General features: G+C 39.2%; 2 protein-coding genes across 2 annotated transcripts in view; one reads left to right on the forward strand and one right to left on the reverse strand.

The window, feature by feature from the left end:
• Nucleotides 1-443: 443 nt before the first annotated feature.
• LOC117153924 (outer dynein arm-docking complex subunit 3) lies at nt 444-3,484 on the reverse strand. The gene is made up of 7 exons (XM_076617181.1): nt 3,320-3,484; nt 3,067-3,252; nt 2,876-2,991; nt 2,316-2,672; nt 2,104-2,248; nt 1,020-1,172; nt 444-721 (listed from the first exon to the last, which is right to left on the reverse strand). Exons 1-7 carry the CDS (start codon nt 3,362-3,364, stop codon nt 506-508), a joined length of 1,218 nt encoding a protein of 405 aa, XP_076473296.1. The 5' UTR covers nt 3,365-3,484; the 3' UTR covers nt 444-505.
• A 5,251-nt stretch (nt 3,485-8,735) lies between these two features.
• Nucleotides 8,736-15,879, forward strand: part of N (neurogenic locus Notch protein) — a 183,331-nt gene continuing 176,187 nt past the window's right edge. The window contains exon 1 of the mRNA XM_076617457.1: nt 8,736-9,082. Coding sequence (XP_076473572.1) covers nt 8,968-9,082 — 115 coding nt within the window. The 5' untranslated portion in view covers nt 8,736-8,967. The remainder of the gene's footprint in view (nt 9,083-15,879) is intronic.

Raw genomic sequence — 15,879 nt, forward strand, 5'->3', positions numbered from 1 at the left:
TCGACCAAGCGACAGCGACGTCGATCCGAGGATCTCGTGCACATAGACACATCCCACCATAGTTTTCCTCGGTGGCGTCGTTCGAGGAAGGGAATAGCGCCTTACGATCGGTACACGTTTGAGTTGGAGCAAGTATATCTATCCTCCCGTTGACCGTGGATTCGTTATCGAACCTAAGACCATTATCACTAGTATCGCGAGTGCCTAATCGCCGCTGTTGATCGTCGAATCTGTAGTGTTCATACTCGTAGTATCAGGCCGTACCGTCCTTATAACACAGCGATGGCCATTCCAATGGAGATCTAGCAAATGCCCACAACTCCTGACGCTATTCCTGACGCTTCTCTGACATATAAATTATTGTTGATCTTAAAAGAAAATGTAGAAATATAGAGAAGAACTAGGAAATATTGTTACGTAGAAAATAAAATTGAGCGAGCATATATCGAGATAGGATAATTGTTGGCATAAAATTAGACGAATATACTAATATACATAAGAGAGTTCATTTCCTGAAAGTAAATGCTTTTCGACGACTTTTAATATCAACCAGTTGCTGTGCCTGTTTCTTGAGAGTGTTTCTGGTTGGTATATCCTCTTCGTCTTCGGAAAGCAACGTCGCCGGTGTCATTGTGGATGGAAATCGTGGGAAAAGTGGCCCTCCATCTATGCGTGCTGCTTTTCCCTCCACCGAGTTAGTCGTAATCGATACTGTTTCCAACTAAATGACGAATAGATTAATATCTATGTAGACGTTTCCAGAATTATAAATTACCGTTCGATTATACAAGCAACATGAGACGAAATTCCTTAAAACGAAATATTATTCATTATCGATAGTAAGTGTTTAGATTATGAAAGAACTTGGACTATCGACTATCGACTATCGACTATCGACTATCGACTATCGACTAACGACTAAATAGTACATTAGAGATTCATTTTGTTACACTTTATTTCTAATTACACTTTTGGCAACTACTTGTGCGATATTTAACGAGTTGAAACGTATAGTTTACCTTGTCAATCGATATTTCCTGCAATACTTGCAAATACTTGTCTCGACCGCCGAAAGTTTCAATGGTATTAGTTAGCTTCTCATTTATTAGATCTAGGAGCTGCAAAGGGTGTTGAATTTCGCTTGATTCTTCAGGCAACGTATCGATTATATCCTGAAAGATGCGAGAAAATATCGCTATATTATTATTATATTATATCAGTACTCGATTAGTACTAGTACAATAGTATCGGTTTTCCTGCGATAAAGCAGATTTTATCCTGTGAAATATCGTTTAAAGAACAAATATTATAATTCTGGAAGAAACGATCGTTATTGGATGATGGTGATATTGGGGTTAGGTTGGTTTCTAAGAGAAGATGTTTCTTCTTTGTCCTGGATATTTGTACAGCTACAGCTAGTAAGAGGACCGAAAGAAGATCGTAGGACGAGTTAACGACTAAGGGCAGCACGTACTAGCGAGATCGATTGAATCAATAATTGGTTTTCTCGTGGTTCGACGTGCTACCGAAGTGTTTACTTTCGATCAGGTTCGAAGGTGTTAACGCGGTGGGACAGCAGCTTCTTAAGGTGAGAATTGCAGACGGGGATCGTTCAAGGAAGTTGATTGGTCAACGACTCGCAGGTTGGCGGTGCTAAATCTTCAGAGACCATATAATGGCTATGAAAACTCGAAGCGGCTCCATTCCTGTGACCACCATTCAATCTGCTTTTACTAATTTAATTAGGGATTTACATGGTATTTCCATCGACCATTTTAACACCACATAGCCGCTTACAGGAGATTTCATTTTGTCGGCCTGTTAATTCATCGACATATTTCTTTGTTTCACGAACGAATATACGTTAATTGAAAATCTTTCAAGTATAGGATAATTATTGGCGGCTTGAAACAGTGCCATCAGAATTTTCTCACGTTAATTTATACGATTCGCAGTATGAAAAACTTGCAACATCTCTGTTGCGAAATGAACATTTCCAGAAATTCAATTCTATATCGATAAAGCTTTTCTTACCAAAAGATTAGACAACATGGTGTTTCGTTAAATAGTGAAATATTACGAGAGGATGCTGTAATTACTCACTCGAAATTTGTCGCACACGTTCCGCAATGTCATGGTAATTGCTTGCAATAGATCTTCCATCTTCTGCCTTCTCGCGTCTGCTTTTAATCGGCGCGATCGCTGTTGGTCGATGCGACGGTTCAGTTTCTCCGTTTCTTCCGCATTTCTGACATACACGGTGTCTGTACAATACAATATCCTTGACGAATATATAGAAACAGGTGGAAACTCACTGTTCCGCGTCCTTCGTTTCAGAGAACTTTCTCATTTCCATTTCGTCGATAAGCTGCAGTCTCTGCTTTTCTAAAGCCATTTTCTCTTGCTCCGTGGCCAGCCGCATTTTCTGCAGATTATCCTTAGTCGCTCGCTGACCCAGAAACCGGTTCACAACGTCTTCGGATCTGGACACTCCGGTGGCACTGCGCAGCTTGGCGAACGTCTCTTCGAGTCGTGTCACCTCGTCCTTGGTAATGTCCTCCGCATGCTGTACATGGCTTTCTCCACGTGTGTCAAAATCATCTCGCGGACGCGAATGGAATATCATCTTTTCCAAACGCTCGAGTTCCGTTTTTCGCTCTAACACGCGTTGCCTGGTCGTAATACATTTTCCTTTAATTTACTGCCGATTAAATGCCGATTAAATGCCGATTAAATGCCGATTAAATCTAAGAATTGCGTCCGAATAAGATACTTTAGCGCACGAATAAGCGGCCTTCGCACTCTACTCTAGAATATTTTTCATCGTTGTTCACCAGATTTTACACGGATTTACCTCAACTTTCATCGATCGTACCTGTATTCTTCGAGGACAGCATGACGCTCTTTGCTACAATTTGTAACCTCGATTTCTTCTTTTATCAATGTTTCCTGCATATTATCCTTCAACGTAATAGCTTCTTCTTTCGCTTTCTGTGCATAGATAATGTAATATTATGTCTTACGAAAGAAAGGAATTATCTCGATACAATTAAAACGACGCCTTGCCTCCAGACGTTTCGTTTCATTCTCTTGCTCCTTTATTTCATCTTCCAGACTTTTCAACGAAGACGCATAAAGCACAGATTTCTGTTTCAGATCGGAGCACATCGACCGATATTTCATTCGTGCTATGTTCGCTTTGATTTGCATCATCCTGATATGCTCCAAACGTACTTCCAGTTTAACAATTTTCTGTCATCATATAAACGTAACTCTAACGGATGCTCTGACGATGTTTATCTGTATTGTTCTAACTCACGTTTCGCAACGGATTCTCCATCTTCTCCTTAAATATCTTCTGCATCTTATTGCTCGTTAATTTACTATATTCATTCAGCAACGAGTGCAGTCTCTGCTGTCGCTAAGGAATATTTACGCTTCTATGGATATAAAATACATTCGCGCCAGTCTAATCTTTAAGAGATTGATATCGCGTTGCTCACCTTCTTACGTTCGTACTTAATTAGATCGTGCTTCTTTCTTAAGCGTATATTGTCCTCTTGCATTTTAGTAATTGTCTCATCTAAATTGCGTTTTTTCTCACGAGCCAAAGATTTGCGGCTTACGTGAACTTTGCCCTCTGATTTCCCCTCGTTCTGAAATAACACACACACACACACATGTATAACGATTTACTTAATCAATGTTTTTTTAATCGTCGCATTCCATAATTACGTTCCGTATGTTTGCATATTCTACGTAGAGTTCTTTGACGCTTCGCTTGAGAGTTGCGATTTTCTCCGCGTACTCGTGCTTCTTAGCTTCGTATTCTTCGAAAGTCGCTTTTCTTTGTCCCTCTGCCAACATAAGACACATACTTGGACACTCGAAATGACAAATCAACTTCGTTCGACGAGATATTAGATATTTCTCACGAATACCTAGCCATAAAATGTTCATCCAAGGTAAACGTTTATAACTCAAAGAACAAGAGACCCAACTTGTTTAAGGAAAATATCAAGTTATATACCGTCCTTCTAAATGACTGCTAAGAACGTACGATCGTAGGATAATCGTTTCTTTAATGGTACAACCTATTCACCTTAGCTACAGTACCATTGAACGATTTACTTCACCTATTTATACCGTTACGTTCCGTCACCTTACCATATACCAAAATTCATCCCTCGATTCCCTCGATAAGCCTAAGCAATTGTCATAAAATTTAGCACTTTCACTTTACCGTCAAGACCCTTAACAAGGCCTTTAACAAGACCCTTAACAGGTCCCTTAATTGCCACATTGCCACAAAACATCTTTCAAGTCGAGAAACTCCTTAGGATTATTGTTCATTCAGGTAATGAAATATCTCAAAAACCATAGCACCAATTTTAACCATTTTGCATCGTAAATCAATCATTTCATTTAAAGAATTTATACACAAAATTATTTTTTCCTAGGCTTTCTAATTTTTGAAATCTGTATGTAGTATACCTATCTCTACGGGACCCGTCAAATTGACGGGTGAACGAAAATACGCATTTTTCTCTAAAAAATCGATTTATTCAAATTAAGTCTGAAAGGAACGATATTAGGCTTCGCATTTAAATAAATTATTAATAAATAAAAAGTCTTTTTTTAAATTATCACTAAAAAAAGTAACAATAACATTAACGGTACACGGTAATCATATCTATTGAGCACATTTTTTGCAAATATACCGAATGTTGTTTGTGCATTTTTCGCATACGATCTTTTTTGCAATATATATGTCGGAGATGAAAGGACACCGGAGCCTTCTCTCTGGAACTTCGGGAAAATCCGTAAAATTGTAATTAAAGTTTACAGCCGTAATTAAACAATTTGCCGTCGTTCGGTCCAATTGTACTTGTTTGCGATTTGTGATAATAAACTCGGGCTCAAGGCGACCCTCAGTAGCCGAACGTAGCCGCGGTCAACGGGACGGGCGCTTCGCCTAACAAAGGTGTGGGGTTATGGTATGACCCTCATTAAAAGAAATACCAATAGAAAGAAATACCAATAGAGACAATTCGGACAATGAATACCTGATGGTGAGGCACGTACACAGCACAAGTCCAGTTAGCCCGAGGACCCGCTATAAAACGATTGATTGTCGAATCGGTAGTGTCCATACTCGTAGTATCAGGCCGTATCTTCGTTATAACACAGCGATGGCCAATTCCAATGAAGATCTAGCAAACGACCACAACCCTATTCCTGACGCTTCTCCGACATATAAATAATTAGCCATGTCACTGCGCCACGCCAGAAAAAATTACTGAAAATTCTCAATGCGAGAATTGATTGTAAATTTTAATAAATAAAAAAAAAGTTTAACTTTAATATATATGTCGAAGATGAAAGGACATCGGGACCTTTCTTTGGAATGTTCGGAAAAACCCAATACTCCGATCCAGATGTTTACGACAACGACGACAATAAACGAAGAAATAGTTGCGCGGGAACTTAAGGTTTATGACGATGGGTTTGGGCTCGAGGTGACATAATGGGTTACCGAACGTACCCACGGTCACGGGAGGGACGTGTAATAACGGAAGTAGGAAATAGTTGTGCAGCTCTCCTCAGAAACAGAGATTGACGTAAGGAGTGGGAAAAGGACTATATAAGGTCAGTTTCATGTGGATTACGAGTTAGTTAGTTAGTTAGTTAGTCGTTGGGCGAATTGCTGATTGAGGTATCGAGAGAGTTATCCGAATCGTGTATTACGTTTGCACTCGTCATCCCGTGGACCGTGGATTCGTTATCGAACCTGAATTCGTTGTCACCAACATCTCGACCATCCTATCGCCGCTATTACTCATAGCCTCTTGTAGTACCCACATTTGTACCAATAAACATCAGCTATATCCGCGATGGTAAATTTGAGTTGAGTGAAGGTTCATCGAACGCCCAAAATTCCGACCTTAATCCGACATATGAAAACAAAATACGACGGTAAAATAAAAAATGTTTCAACGAAAATGTCATTGGATAGATGCCGTAAGATGGGAAATAATATTTTATACAAATGCTGGAGTTGGCGAGTTCGCGAACCGAACCGATATTTGCTAGTTTACGTTTAATAGAAACGCTCGCTGGAATATTCACTTTGTAATTAGCATTTTGATAGCTAGTATATATCGATATGCCAGTAGAAATGTTCTTTTTTCTTCTTGAAGAAGCCACTTATGTGACACGAACGTTTTTTTTTTTTTTTTTTGAACTTGTAGTCTTTCCGGTTAAACGTGTTCTTATGTATCTCTGTATGCAATCGGCAACTTGCTTGGGAAATAAACGCCAGCGAATTGTTTTCTTTTTTCAAACGACGTTATACGAACGACGTTACAAACGTCGTAGCAAATATGTGGATATTAGACCAGATTAAGCAAACAGACCGTAACGTTACTATTTTCCACAATATCGTTTATCTACGTAAATTTACCTGATAGTTGGATCTTTTTCTTGATCTCGGTGATTTTTTTATTCAAATCGTTTAGTTTGTCTTCTATAGTGGGCGCTAACGGGTCAGACATGATTTCACACAGAAACTTGCCAAGTAATCCAGTTTATCGACTGGATACTTGGCGTTGTCCTGGTAACGACATTACGTACAACTGTTTGCTCTAGGTGTCACGCGTAAACCGTGGAGCGCAGAGCGTAAAGCGCAGAGCGTAAAGCGCAGAACGTAAAGCGCAGAGCGTAAAGCGCAGAGCGTAAAGCGCAGAGCATAAAGCGTAAAGCGTAAAGCGTAAAGCGTAAATCGTAAAGCGTAAAGCGTAAAGCGTAAAGCGTAAACGTGTAATTTATAAACAGTTACCTAATATATCAATTTTTAATCTTTTAATGAATATGTTTTCGTTAATATCGTTACAAAAAACATGCTTAATTAGGGATATTACTAACTTATCGTCAGTGTTATATCGATCTTTAATCTCTGTACAATAAATTCTACTATTTTATCTTTACATATATACTAGCGTTTAAAAGTTAAAAATCTCTTAAGATTTGATTGATGAGAATACATCATGAAAGAATAGCATGAATGAAAGTATAATAGTTCTAGTCTTATTGTTAGTCTTTGTATTATTTATTTAAAATGTCTTAAGAATTGAATTCTTAACGAAATACTTAACTATATTTCAAACCGTGAGAAAGAAATCAAAATCCAACGAGTAGATAAAGCGTTATGGTTGTTACTGTATATCAAAGAAGAAAGCGATGAAACGCTACTGTTCACAAGAATAAAAGACGAGAAATAATAAATTACATTATTTTTTATTTTGAATCGTTTTAGCAACTGAGGCTCGATCTTTATTTTAATTTAACAAGGAAACATAAAATATGCACAAACCAAGGGTCTTTTAATCAAAGCATCAACAGTTAATACAATATGCGGTCATAATAATATGCGAGCAAACGAAAATACTGTTACCCTGTTGCTCTTCATCTTACGCGACGATACATCGCTCGAGGATGTTGGTGGTTCGATGATGGTGTTAATCGTCCCATTAATAAAAACTAACGACCGTCGTATTTACAGTTTCGTGCGTGTATCTTGCGTGCCTTCGGGAACACAAAGGGGAAAGCAATTCGTAAATCTTGGTCCGTTGAATGGACTTAAGGAGAGGGCACCGAATTATAATTATAATTCCGCATTTGTATTCGTTAAGGCAGCAGCCGCGTTTGGCGCGACCACTGCTACGCTGCCGATGAAATTCGCGTTACACGCAATCAACCGCTGGAAGGTTAATTAATGATCAGACATGCTTGGCCAGTACTTGACGGGGCTTCATACACATCGGCGCGGCGCGGCGCGGCGCGGCGCGGCGTCTTGGTACTTTATAACTGACCACGTTCGTTGCGTTCCGTTTGCCGCCTGAATTCTAGAGAAGCATCACGCGCCACGGTGTTAGATTTCAATCCGGTCGAGAATCAGGAATTCGATTCACATTTGCGACTCGAATTCGTGAAACTGACAATGAGTAAAACACGTCCAATGGTAATTTGAAAAAAAAGAAAGACACAAAATAACAAGAAAGCAGCTTAATGGTTACCTCGTTATTACACGTGCGGATGCTTTAATTAACAACCTTGATAACGAAACAATTAAATCGCCGTCGTTAGACTGCTCGTTCACACGCAGAGTGGTGCAGCGAAAAGATGGAATTAATTACAAGTACTATATCATACCTATCATCTACCGTAACAAAGACAATTGATTAAGAATACCTATATTATATTAGGGACAAAAGATACGACTCACTAGCTCCAGATATATATGAGATGGAAATAATCGATTGAAATCTTGTTTAAATAGATGATACTTTTACGTTTGTAAAAATGTATAACCAAGCATATTTCAAAGCATTTTTAACAATAACGTATGAAATAAAACCATTATTGTATATCAAATGAAATTTAATTTTCAGTGTTGCCCGTATATCGATCATAATATCGAGCGACATTGCGATATTAGTAAAAATTATTTCACGTCCTATTTTTGATCGTAGCATAAAAAAGTTGAATCGAATATCGAATAAGTTATCGTGTAGCTAAAGTGTAATAAATGCGCGCTACGGCCTCATTCCGTTCGAGCTGCATCTTTATTGGCTCATGTGGTCAGCCATCCTATGGTGGCGGAGTGATACAGCTGTAGAAGGCAGGTGCGCGCGCATTGAGGAACTACTTTCAGCGCGTTAAGCGAACAATAGGGATCCCAGAAGTGTTTCGGACGCGGTCGTGTTCGTATATGGTTGCCGCATGCTTTTTTCTCGTATTGCCTCGCGTGAACGTGTACACATTTTTGTTGGACGTATCGGAGGTGACATAGATTTCGGACGATGTGCGTGGTCAAGTGACGGTACGCGGATTTTATACTGAAGTGCACCGAAGTGTTGGTTGTTTCTAGTGTGTGCGCCCGGGTCCCGATGAGTGTGTGTCTACTCGATGTGTGTGGATAAAATTCACGGCATCATGTTGCCACAGCGAAAATTGGATTACGCATCGATGGCGTGTTTTCTTCTGCCTCTGCTCATCCTTGTTTTCTTTCCTGCGGTGTCCGGTAAGTGTAATATCACATTTTATTCGAGGACATTACGCGCACTTCGGTCAGGAGTCGGTTTGAAGTCATTGTTCCCCACATGTCGCTGCTAGGCAACAGGTCACGAAACAACGCCGAGCGCCGGCGCGTTAGACGCTTGCTCTTAACTGACATTCGGCATATTTTTCAAACGTGTCCTCCGTGAAACGTGTTATAAAACGTTTGATCAACGAGGTCAAACCGTTGAAAGATTAACGAACGATTTCGTTCGTATAATTAGTATTCCGAAGCGATGTCGGACATTGCCGTGCTTGCTTTCAATTACTACCTGTCTCAAAAATATTGACCGTGTCAGTGGTTGTAGTACTCTCCCTTCTCTCTTGCTGCTCAACGCCTCTTTATTTCTCCAAACGAATATTTGTCAATAATTTCTTCCTTTTCATTTTGTTTTTGTCTTTTATACGCGCATGCAGGATACTAGCATTAAAAAAAAAACATACTAATACTATTATTTTTACCCATGAGATTAAAATTCTCATTCTATGTACATGTGAAAATTGAATTATTTTCTTATTTATTGCTATCTAAAAAGAAACTTATTTCAGTACTTTATATATTCTTCACGTATGTATATGTGTATGTTAGCTTGCTCGAATACACGTGGTTAGTGGTTATGTTACTGTCACAGTGGTGCTCAATTTCCATACCACCGATAAGAGTGTACTTTAAAGTTGCTAGTCCCTGAGGGACAGGTGCCCAACCCCGCTTTCCAGGAAACGAGTCTTCCTTCCCTTGTGTGCGCGTAAACATCCGATGTATCGCGTTCCCGTTTCTTTTCATTCTTTTCTTGCAAACGACAGTTTTCATTTTCCCTTATATACGACAATTTTTGGCCTAAAAACTTTTGCTTGTTATCGTCTTATTTTTATACCGCTAATTCCGCTATACCGCTAGTTGATATTTTTATAAACCCAAGTACCAAAGCAATGGAACGTAAGCAGAAATCTTGTATACGTATATGTGCATTTCGTATATATATATATATATATATATATATTTTGCACCTCTAAATTTCCTATATGTATGTACAGTGGTATGAAAAAAGTTGTCGCAACTTCTCATTATGTTACAACAAATAAAGGAATAAAAAACATGTAGGTATATAGAGGGCCTTCTCATGTATAATTCAATTAATTATTAAGTATATTAAATATATCCGAGCACAGAAAGGACTCTATTCCTTAAAGACTCGATTAAATAAATATTGCGGCAGTTGTTCGTAGTTAACAAAGTGAAAAACAGTATTGGCAAATGACTCGACGCCATATTGGAAACGATGCCATATTGGCGGGTAGCTCGTTGTCAGTTCTATTTGATTTTTCAAACAGGCTGATCCTCTACGATACGGTGGAAGTAAGAAGTAATATACAGCAACAAATAATAAAAGTACTTAGTACACATATATACATATTTCCTTATTTATCGGGACACGACGAGAAATTGCGAAAATTTGTTTACATCACTGTATATAAATACAGAAACATACGTATATTTTGTAAGTTAGGCACCCACAAATGAGAAAGTAAATCATTTTTCGCAAAGTATGTATGTACATTCTCGTTGGATCTAACGTAATATAGATACATATTACGATACAAATAACAATACTAATAAATGTAAATAACACTATTAGTTTAACATTAGCGTTAAATGTAATCATGCATATTTAATATTTGAATAATTGAATAATACAATTGAGTAAGAAGAGTACAAGTTATATATGTTGATTATATATATGATACGTTGATAAGAAACTTGTAGCTTATGTGGCTAAGAAGGACGATATCGGATTTTGCAATGTAAGATTTTATCGAGTTTCAAGTTAATATAATTCGCATAAAAATGCAATAAAATTAGTAATAATACTCGTATCTAGAATAAAATGTAAACAATGCAGAGTAGTTTAAGATCTTTCGGACGTTCCTCATAGTGAATTTTCATTTTCACTTTTCTGTACCGCGTAAATCTGTGTAGGCGATGACGTAAGACTGTCTTAGGCCTTAGTACAGTACATACTTAGGCGGGAAGAACGTGCGGTCGGTACAGGGCAATCGACCAAAGAAAGTTGGTAAAACCGAATAGTAGCGACACGCAGACAAATGCAAACTCCGATCATTCGACACTGTTGCATAACAAATTCCATTTTATACCTTCCTTAACCTCTATACACAAAGGTGAATTCTTCGGTATCATTTTGCATTAAAATACGTTATTTTGATCGAATACATATTTCACATTTCTTTTCCGCTGTTAATCTTACAATTAGCTATTATGCTAGCAATTGTCGGAGATAATCGATACGAATTAACGCGAATCGATTTTTCGAAATTTTAACCTTGACGCGATTTTTATTCGAGACGTTGCATCTATCGGGTAAAAAAGAAAAAAGAGAGAATAATAAAGGATTTGATATCACGGGATTACGTTCTGGAACGTTCTCCGATCGAGACAAGTTGGCAGTCGCTTCCGAGAGCGTACCGAGGACCTCGCCTCGAGTCTGTTACTTGGCGTTGAGATATTCTGAATGCGGCATGGCGGCAGTTCTGCAGACTATCCCCGCCGTTCTTATGTTCTCAGGCTTTCTCTTCTCTCTCTCCTTAGGAAACGATTCGCCCCGGACTTGACGTGCTTTCACACAAAACCATGCGCGCGTCGTCCCTGCGCCAATTCACTTTCGCGAGCCTAACTCGCAATTGATAGGTTAACATTTTGCTCCTTCTTAAAAATTCAATTCAAACGAACGAATAGTTTATAATATAGAATGTTTTCGAATCAAGTAAAACGGAGATTGTGTTAATATTATATTTCATATTCGGTGTGTAGAAAATTAGAAACATGTCCCAATTGTTCTGTCACGTTCTGCACCGATGATGTATAATATTATACATCGTACATTATACGATAACATAAATTCTCCTAAATAAGAGCTTGCTCAATGAAATAAATAATAATTTGAAAATGTTCATCGGTAGGGGTTTGAATTATGACACTAATGAAATAATTATCAAAAATATAATCGTATTAGGTAAGTTAATAAATCACTCTAGTAAATAGCTTTCTTGACTTTGTTTGTCGAGTCTGGGGAACTTGGCTCAGGAAAATATTATCCATTTGTTAAGGTAAAAATTGCTATCATATGCTTTCATTGCCTATTATATCTTATTTTCTAATTGTTGTCGTTTGAAACGTCTCTATCATTTAAATTATATTTATAGATTATATTCAAATTATACTAACGCAATATTTATTATTTCGAAATATAATTGATATCTCTTTATTTACTTAAGCATGATGTATAGGTATTTTCTATCTGTAGAAGAGCATCTCGTATTAAAATCGTTAGTGCTACGCAATAATATAAAATATCACGTAGCGTTCTTGTCATTTCGCTCGTTGTCAGAATACAGAATACAGAATACAGAATACAGAATTCTGATGAAAGAAGACAATTCTAATTACGTACTTGTAGCGTACTATACATATAACGTGGCTGCAAGTCGTAAGATCCTTTAAAATTTTCGACAGTCGTTGCGATTAAGATTTTCAATGTCGGTATTCGGCTCTTCTATATCGTATATAGAATAGTTACTAGAGATAGCCGAAATCAGGCACGGCTTAGAATGCGACGTGCGATCGACCTGCAACCGGTTCCTCGTTCCCTTTCATCGATTCAGGGGCCACACGAGCCTTCCGTGCACACGTGCACATATGCACACATGCAACTTGAGATACGCGTGTACGATGATACTAAAGTCCGCCAAGCGTCTTTTCTACCGTTCACTCGGTTAGATTAGGACTTAAGGACATTCGTCAAGAAACGTGGAAATTTGACGATCCTGTGATAAAAACCTGACTGATTTCGTTCTTGCAAAAATTGCAACGTTAATTTACCCCCGGCAAGGACGTCGTCGTTCGGTTTGATCCACGATAATTCATGCATGTGCGATTGTCGTTAACGATTTCACTGTTGACGAAACCGGATTGGTGCCCAATCAGGTTTTCCACGAGCTACCAAAGACCGCACGAATCACGCGTGTTTTTCGAATGGCTGGATATCGGATACCGATACTTTTTCCTCCTGTTCTCCGATCGTTCCGTTTTCTCCTTTAAGTCGAGGCAGGACATTGAAGAAAGACGATAGATAGTCGGTATCTCGCGGCATCTGTTAACTAAAAGGGCAAGATCTCTGCCTGTACGTCGCTTACACCGACCTAGCCTATACGCCACGCGGACATTTGCATTCGTCTTAACCTCCGTATCGTCCCTTTTCTCCTTGTTGTTGACGCATAGCGTAAAACCGCATAATTAAGGTCTTTGGCTACCGTACGTCTATCCGTTCTTTCCGTCCTTTCCGTTTCTCTCTGCCAGTTACGTGGACGTTCGGAGATCCGTGCTGTTGCTCGGTATCGTGCAAGAATCGAGGATTGTGCCGTCAGTCAATGGCAGGACAGCCACGAGCCCTTATAAAGCACCAAAGGATCTATCCTGCGTGGCAGTATGTAGATTTCCAAGAAGCTCGACTCACAGGAAAAGGAATTTTTCGATGGATAGGAAGCACAGGAAGGATCTCTGTACGCGGTTGATCAGAAATCTATGTTCGATAGCGTCTAGTTGGATCGAGCGCGATACAAGTTTTCACAGAATTGCCGATATTAAGAATTTATCGCTATTTTAAGAGTTCTCGTGATGATATTTTGAAGCATTTTGGCCGAACGAGTTACAATCAGTCGTCGATCAGTTATCAACCAGTTATCAACGAATTATCAGCGATCTAATTAACGAGTCATTAGTCGGATCCTATTTTACGACTTGTACACTGTCTTAGCGAATCGGTTAGCACGAGCGTCTTCGCCAACATTATCCGTATACTAATTTATCATTTTAAATATATTCGACGGTTTCAACAACGAGCAATCTCGTCCATTAAACCTCACCGACCAACCATCCTCTACACACAAACCTCTACAATCGTATTATTTCATACGTATTATTATTACATTAGGTATTATGGTACAATAGAATTTCCAAAGGATTTGTCTTATTTCAATCATTTTCCAGAATACTTGTGCCTTATCCTTCGTTCAGAGACACAATACCGACGACGATGCTATCAGTATTTTGCAATCTAACGACGAACGAAAAGTTATTCAACTACTTGCAACTTTCTCACAAGTATTAAACGCGTGCTCCCTCCGAAGAGAAATACGCTTTAATTCGCTATCGTTCCCGACAATCTTTCGCGGCCAGTGATAGACAAGCGAAACTGTTGCGACCCGGGGCGGGAAAAAAGGTGAGAGCGAAAAGTAGCGACTGTTTTCGTGGTGAGAAGACCACCGCGAAGCTGTTTTCTTACAGTGACACGTGGAAATGGTTTCACGCAGGCGGATTCGAATTAGCCTAAAGCGATTATTTCTCGCGGCACGAGCACGGACAGTGATTCTTGTTATGTATTTCTTCGTCGCGTTGCATCGATATGCCGATTTTTCCCAAGACGAGCGACATCAGCATCGCGAATATACGCGAAAGGCTCGCTCTACGTTAGGTCAATGCGATCGTATCTATTAATCATTCGATTCCTTTTCTCCGTCTCCCTCTTTCCACTCTTTCTCTACGGGCATAAGAGCGTACCGTGTACTGTGTACACTGTACACTGTCGCTCTTTCTCCTGATAAATGGCAATGAGCGCCACGGTAATGCGAATGCTTTACACGAGGCTAATCGCCGGCTGACTAATAACTTTTCCGCTGGTGAACGTTCATGGGAACCTGTTTATACAAACTTGCTGAATTTTCCTATTTTCAGAAACTCGCGTAAAAACTTTCAAGTAGGTGCCGTTTTTATAGCATCGCAACACTTACCAGGAAAACTGTCTCTTTATTTCTTTGATATCTTGATATCCACGTTTCGTTGATGTTACTAGTTTGTAAAATTTCATCGGCATCGATCTCTTAATATCCCATAAATCCCACAAATAATATTATAGTATCTAATGAAACGAAGAAATATTTTATTTATCAGTGAGTTTTTAAAAGGTTAAAGAAAATTGATCGAAAGACAGGGCTAGTTGTGAAATGTTTCGCAATTGCGTATCGATAGTTTTCCATGCAATTCGACCAACGAATGCACGTATATTCTACGTTATCCGCAGTAAGAGATTCGTAGGTAAATGGTATTACAACGTTACAATTAACGTTGTGGAACGTTGGCTTGATTCATTTTTCACATCGTCAGCGAGCCTTACCTTGTATCTGAAAGCAAGAAGAACCTCCTCGTAGACACGCTTGTTGATTCGTATTACATGCTCGCAAGACGGAACAATCGAAAGCCACGATTGCAAAGCTAACGTTCCATTAAAACGAATCGACTTTATTCTTTCGGTACTGTATAATGTATAATGTAATTCCGAATTGCAACGTGTTTTATGCGTTGTTTCCTTGCTTCGAATCATCGTGACCAAGTTGTAGCGCGGTGAAAATTTTCCGAAAATTACCATTCTCTCCAGGTTTACGTATAATCGTAACGCGAGCAACAATCTCCCGCCTGCCGCTAGTCGAAAGTGAGAAACGGCGTTCTTATCGAATCCCAGCGCACTCGCTGCGAACCCGGCTCCAACTTGTTCGCGTGAGTGCAGCCGAACGTCGCGTCCCGCCGCTTAGTCGTATTCTTATTCTTTTCGTTTCTCGTATCAGTGTGCTGCGTATGCGTGTGCAGTCGATAAATATTCGTTTGCGTGCGCGCGACCGTCGAGATTGGTGGAT

The sequence above is a fragment of the Bombus vancouverensis genome, chromosome 3 (assembly GCF_051014615.1).
Source record: "Bombus vancouverensis nearcticus chromosome 3, iyBomVanc1_principal, whole genome shotgun sequence".
In the NCBI taxonomy this organism is placed as follows: domain Eukaryota; kingdom Metazoa; phylum Arthropoda; class Insecta; order Hymenoptera; family Apidae; genus Bombus; species Bombus vancouverensis.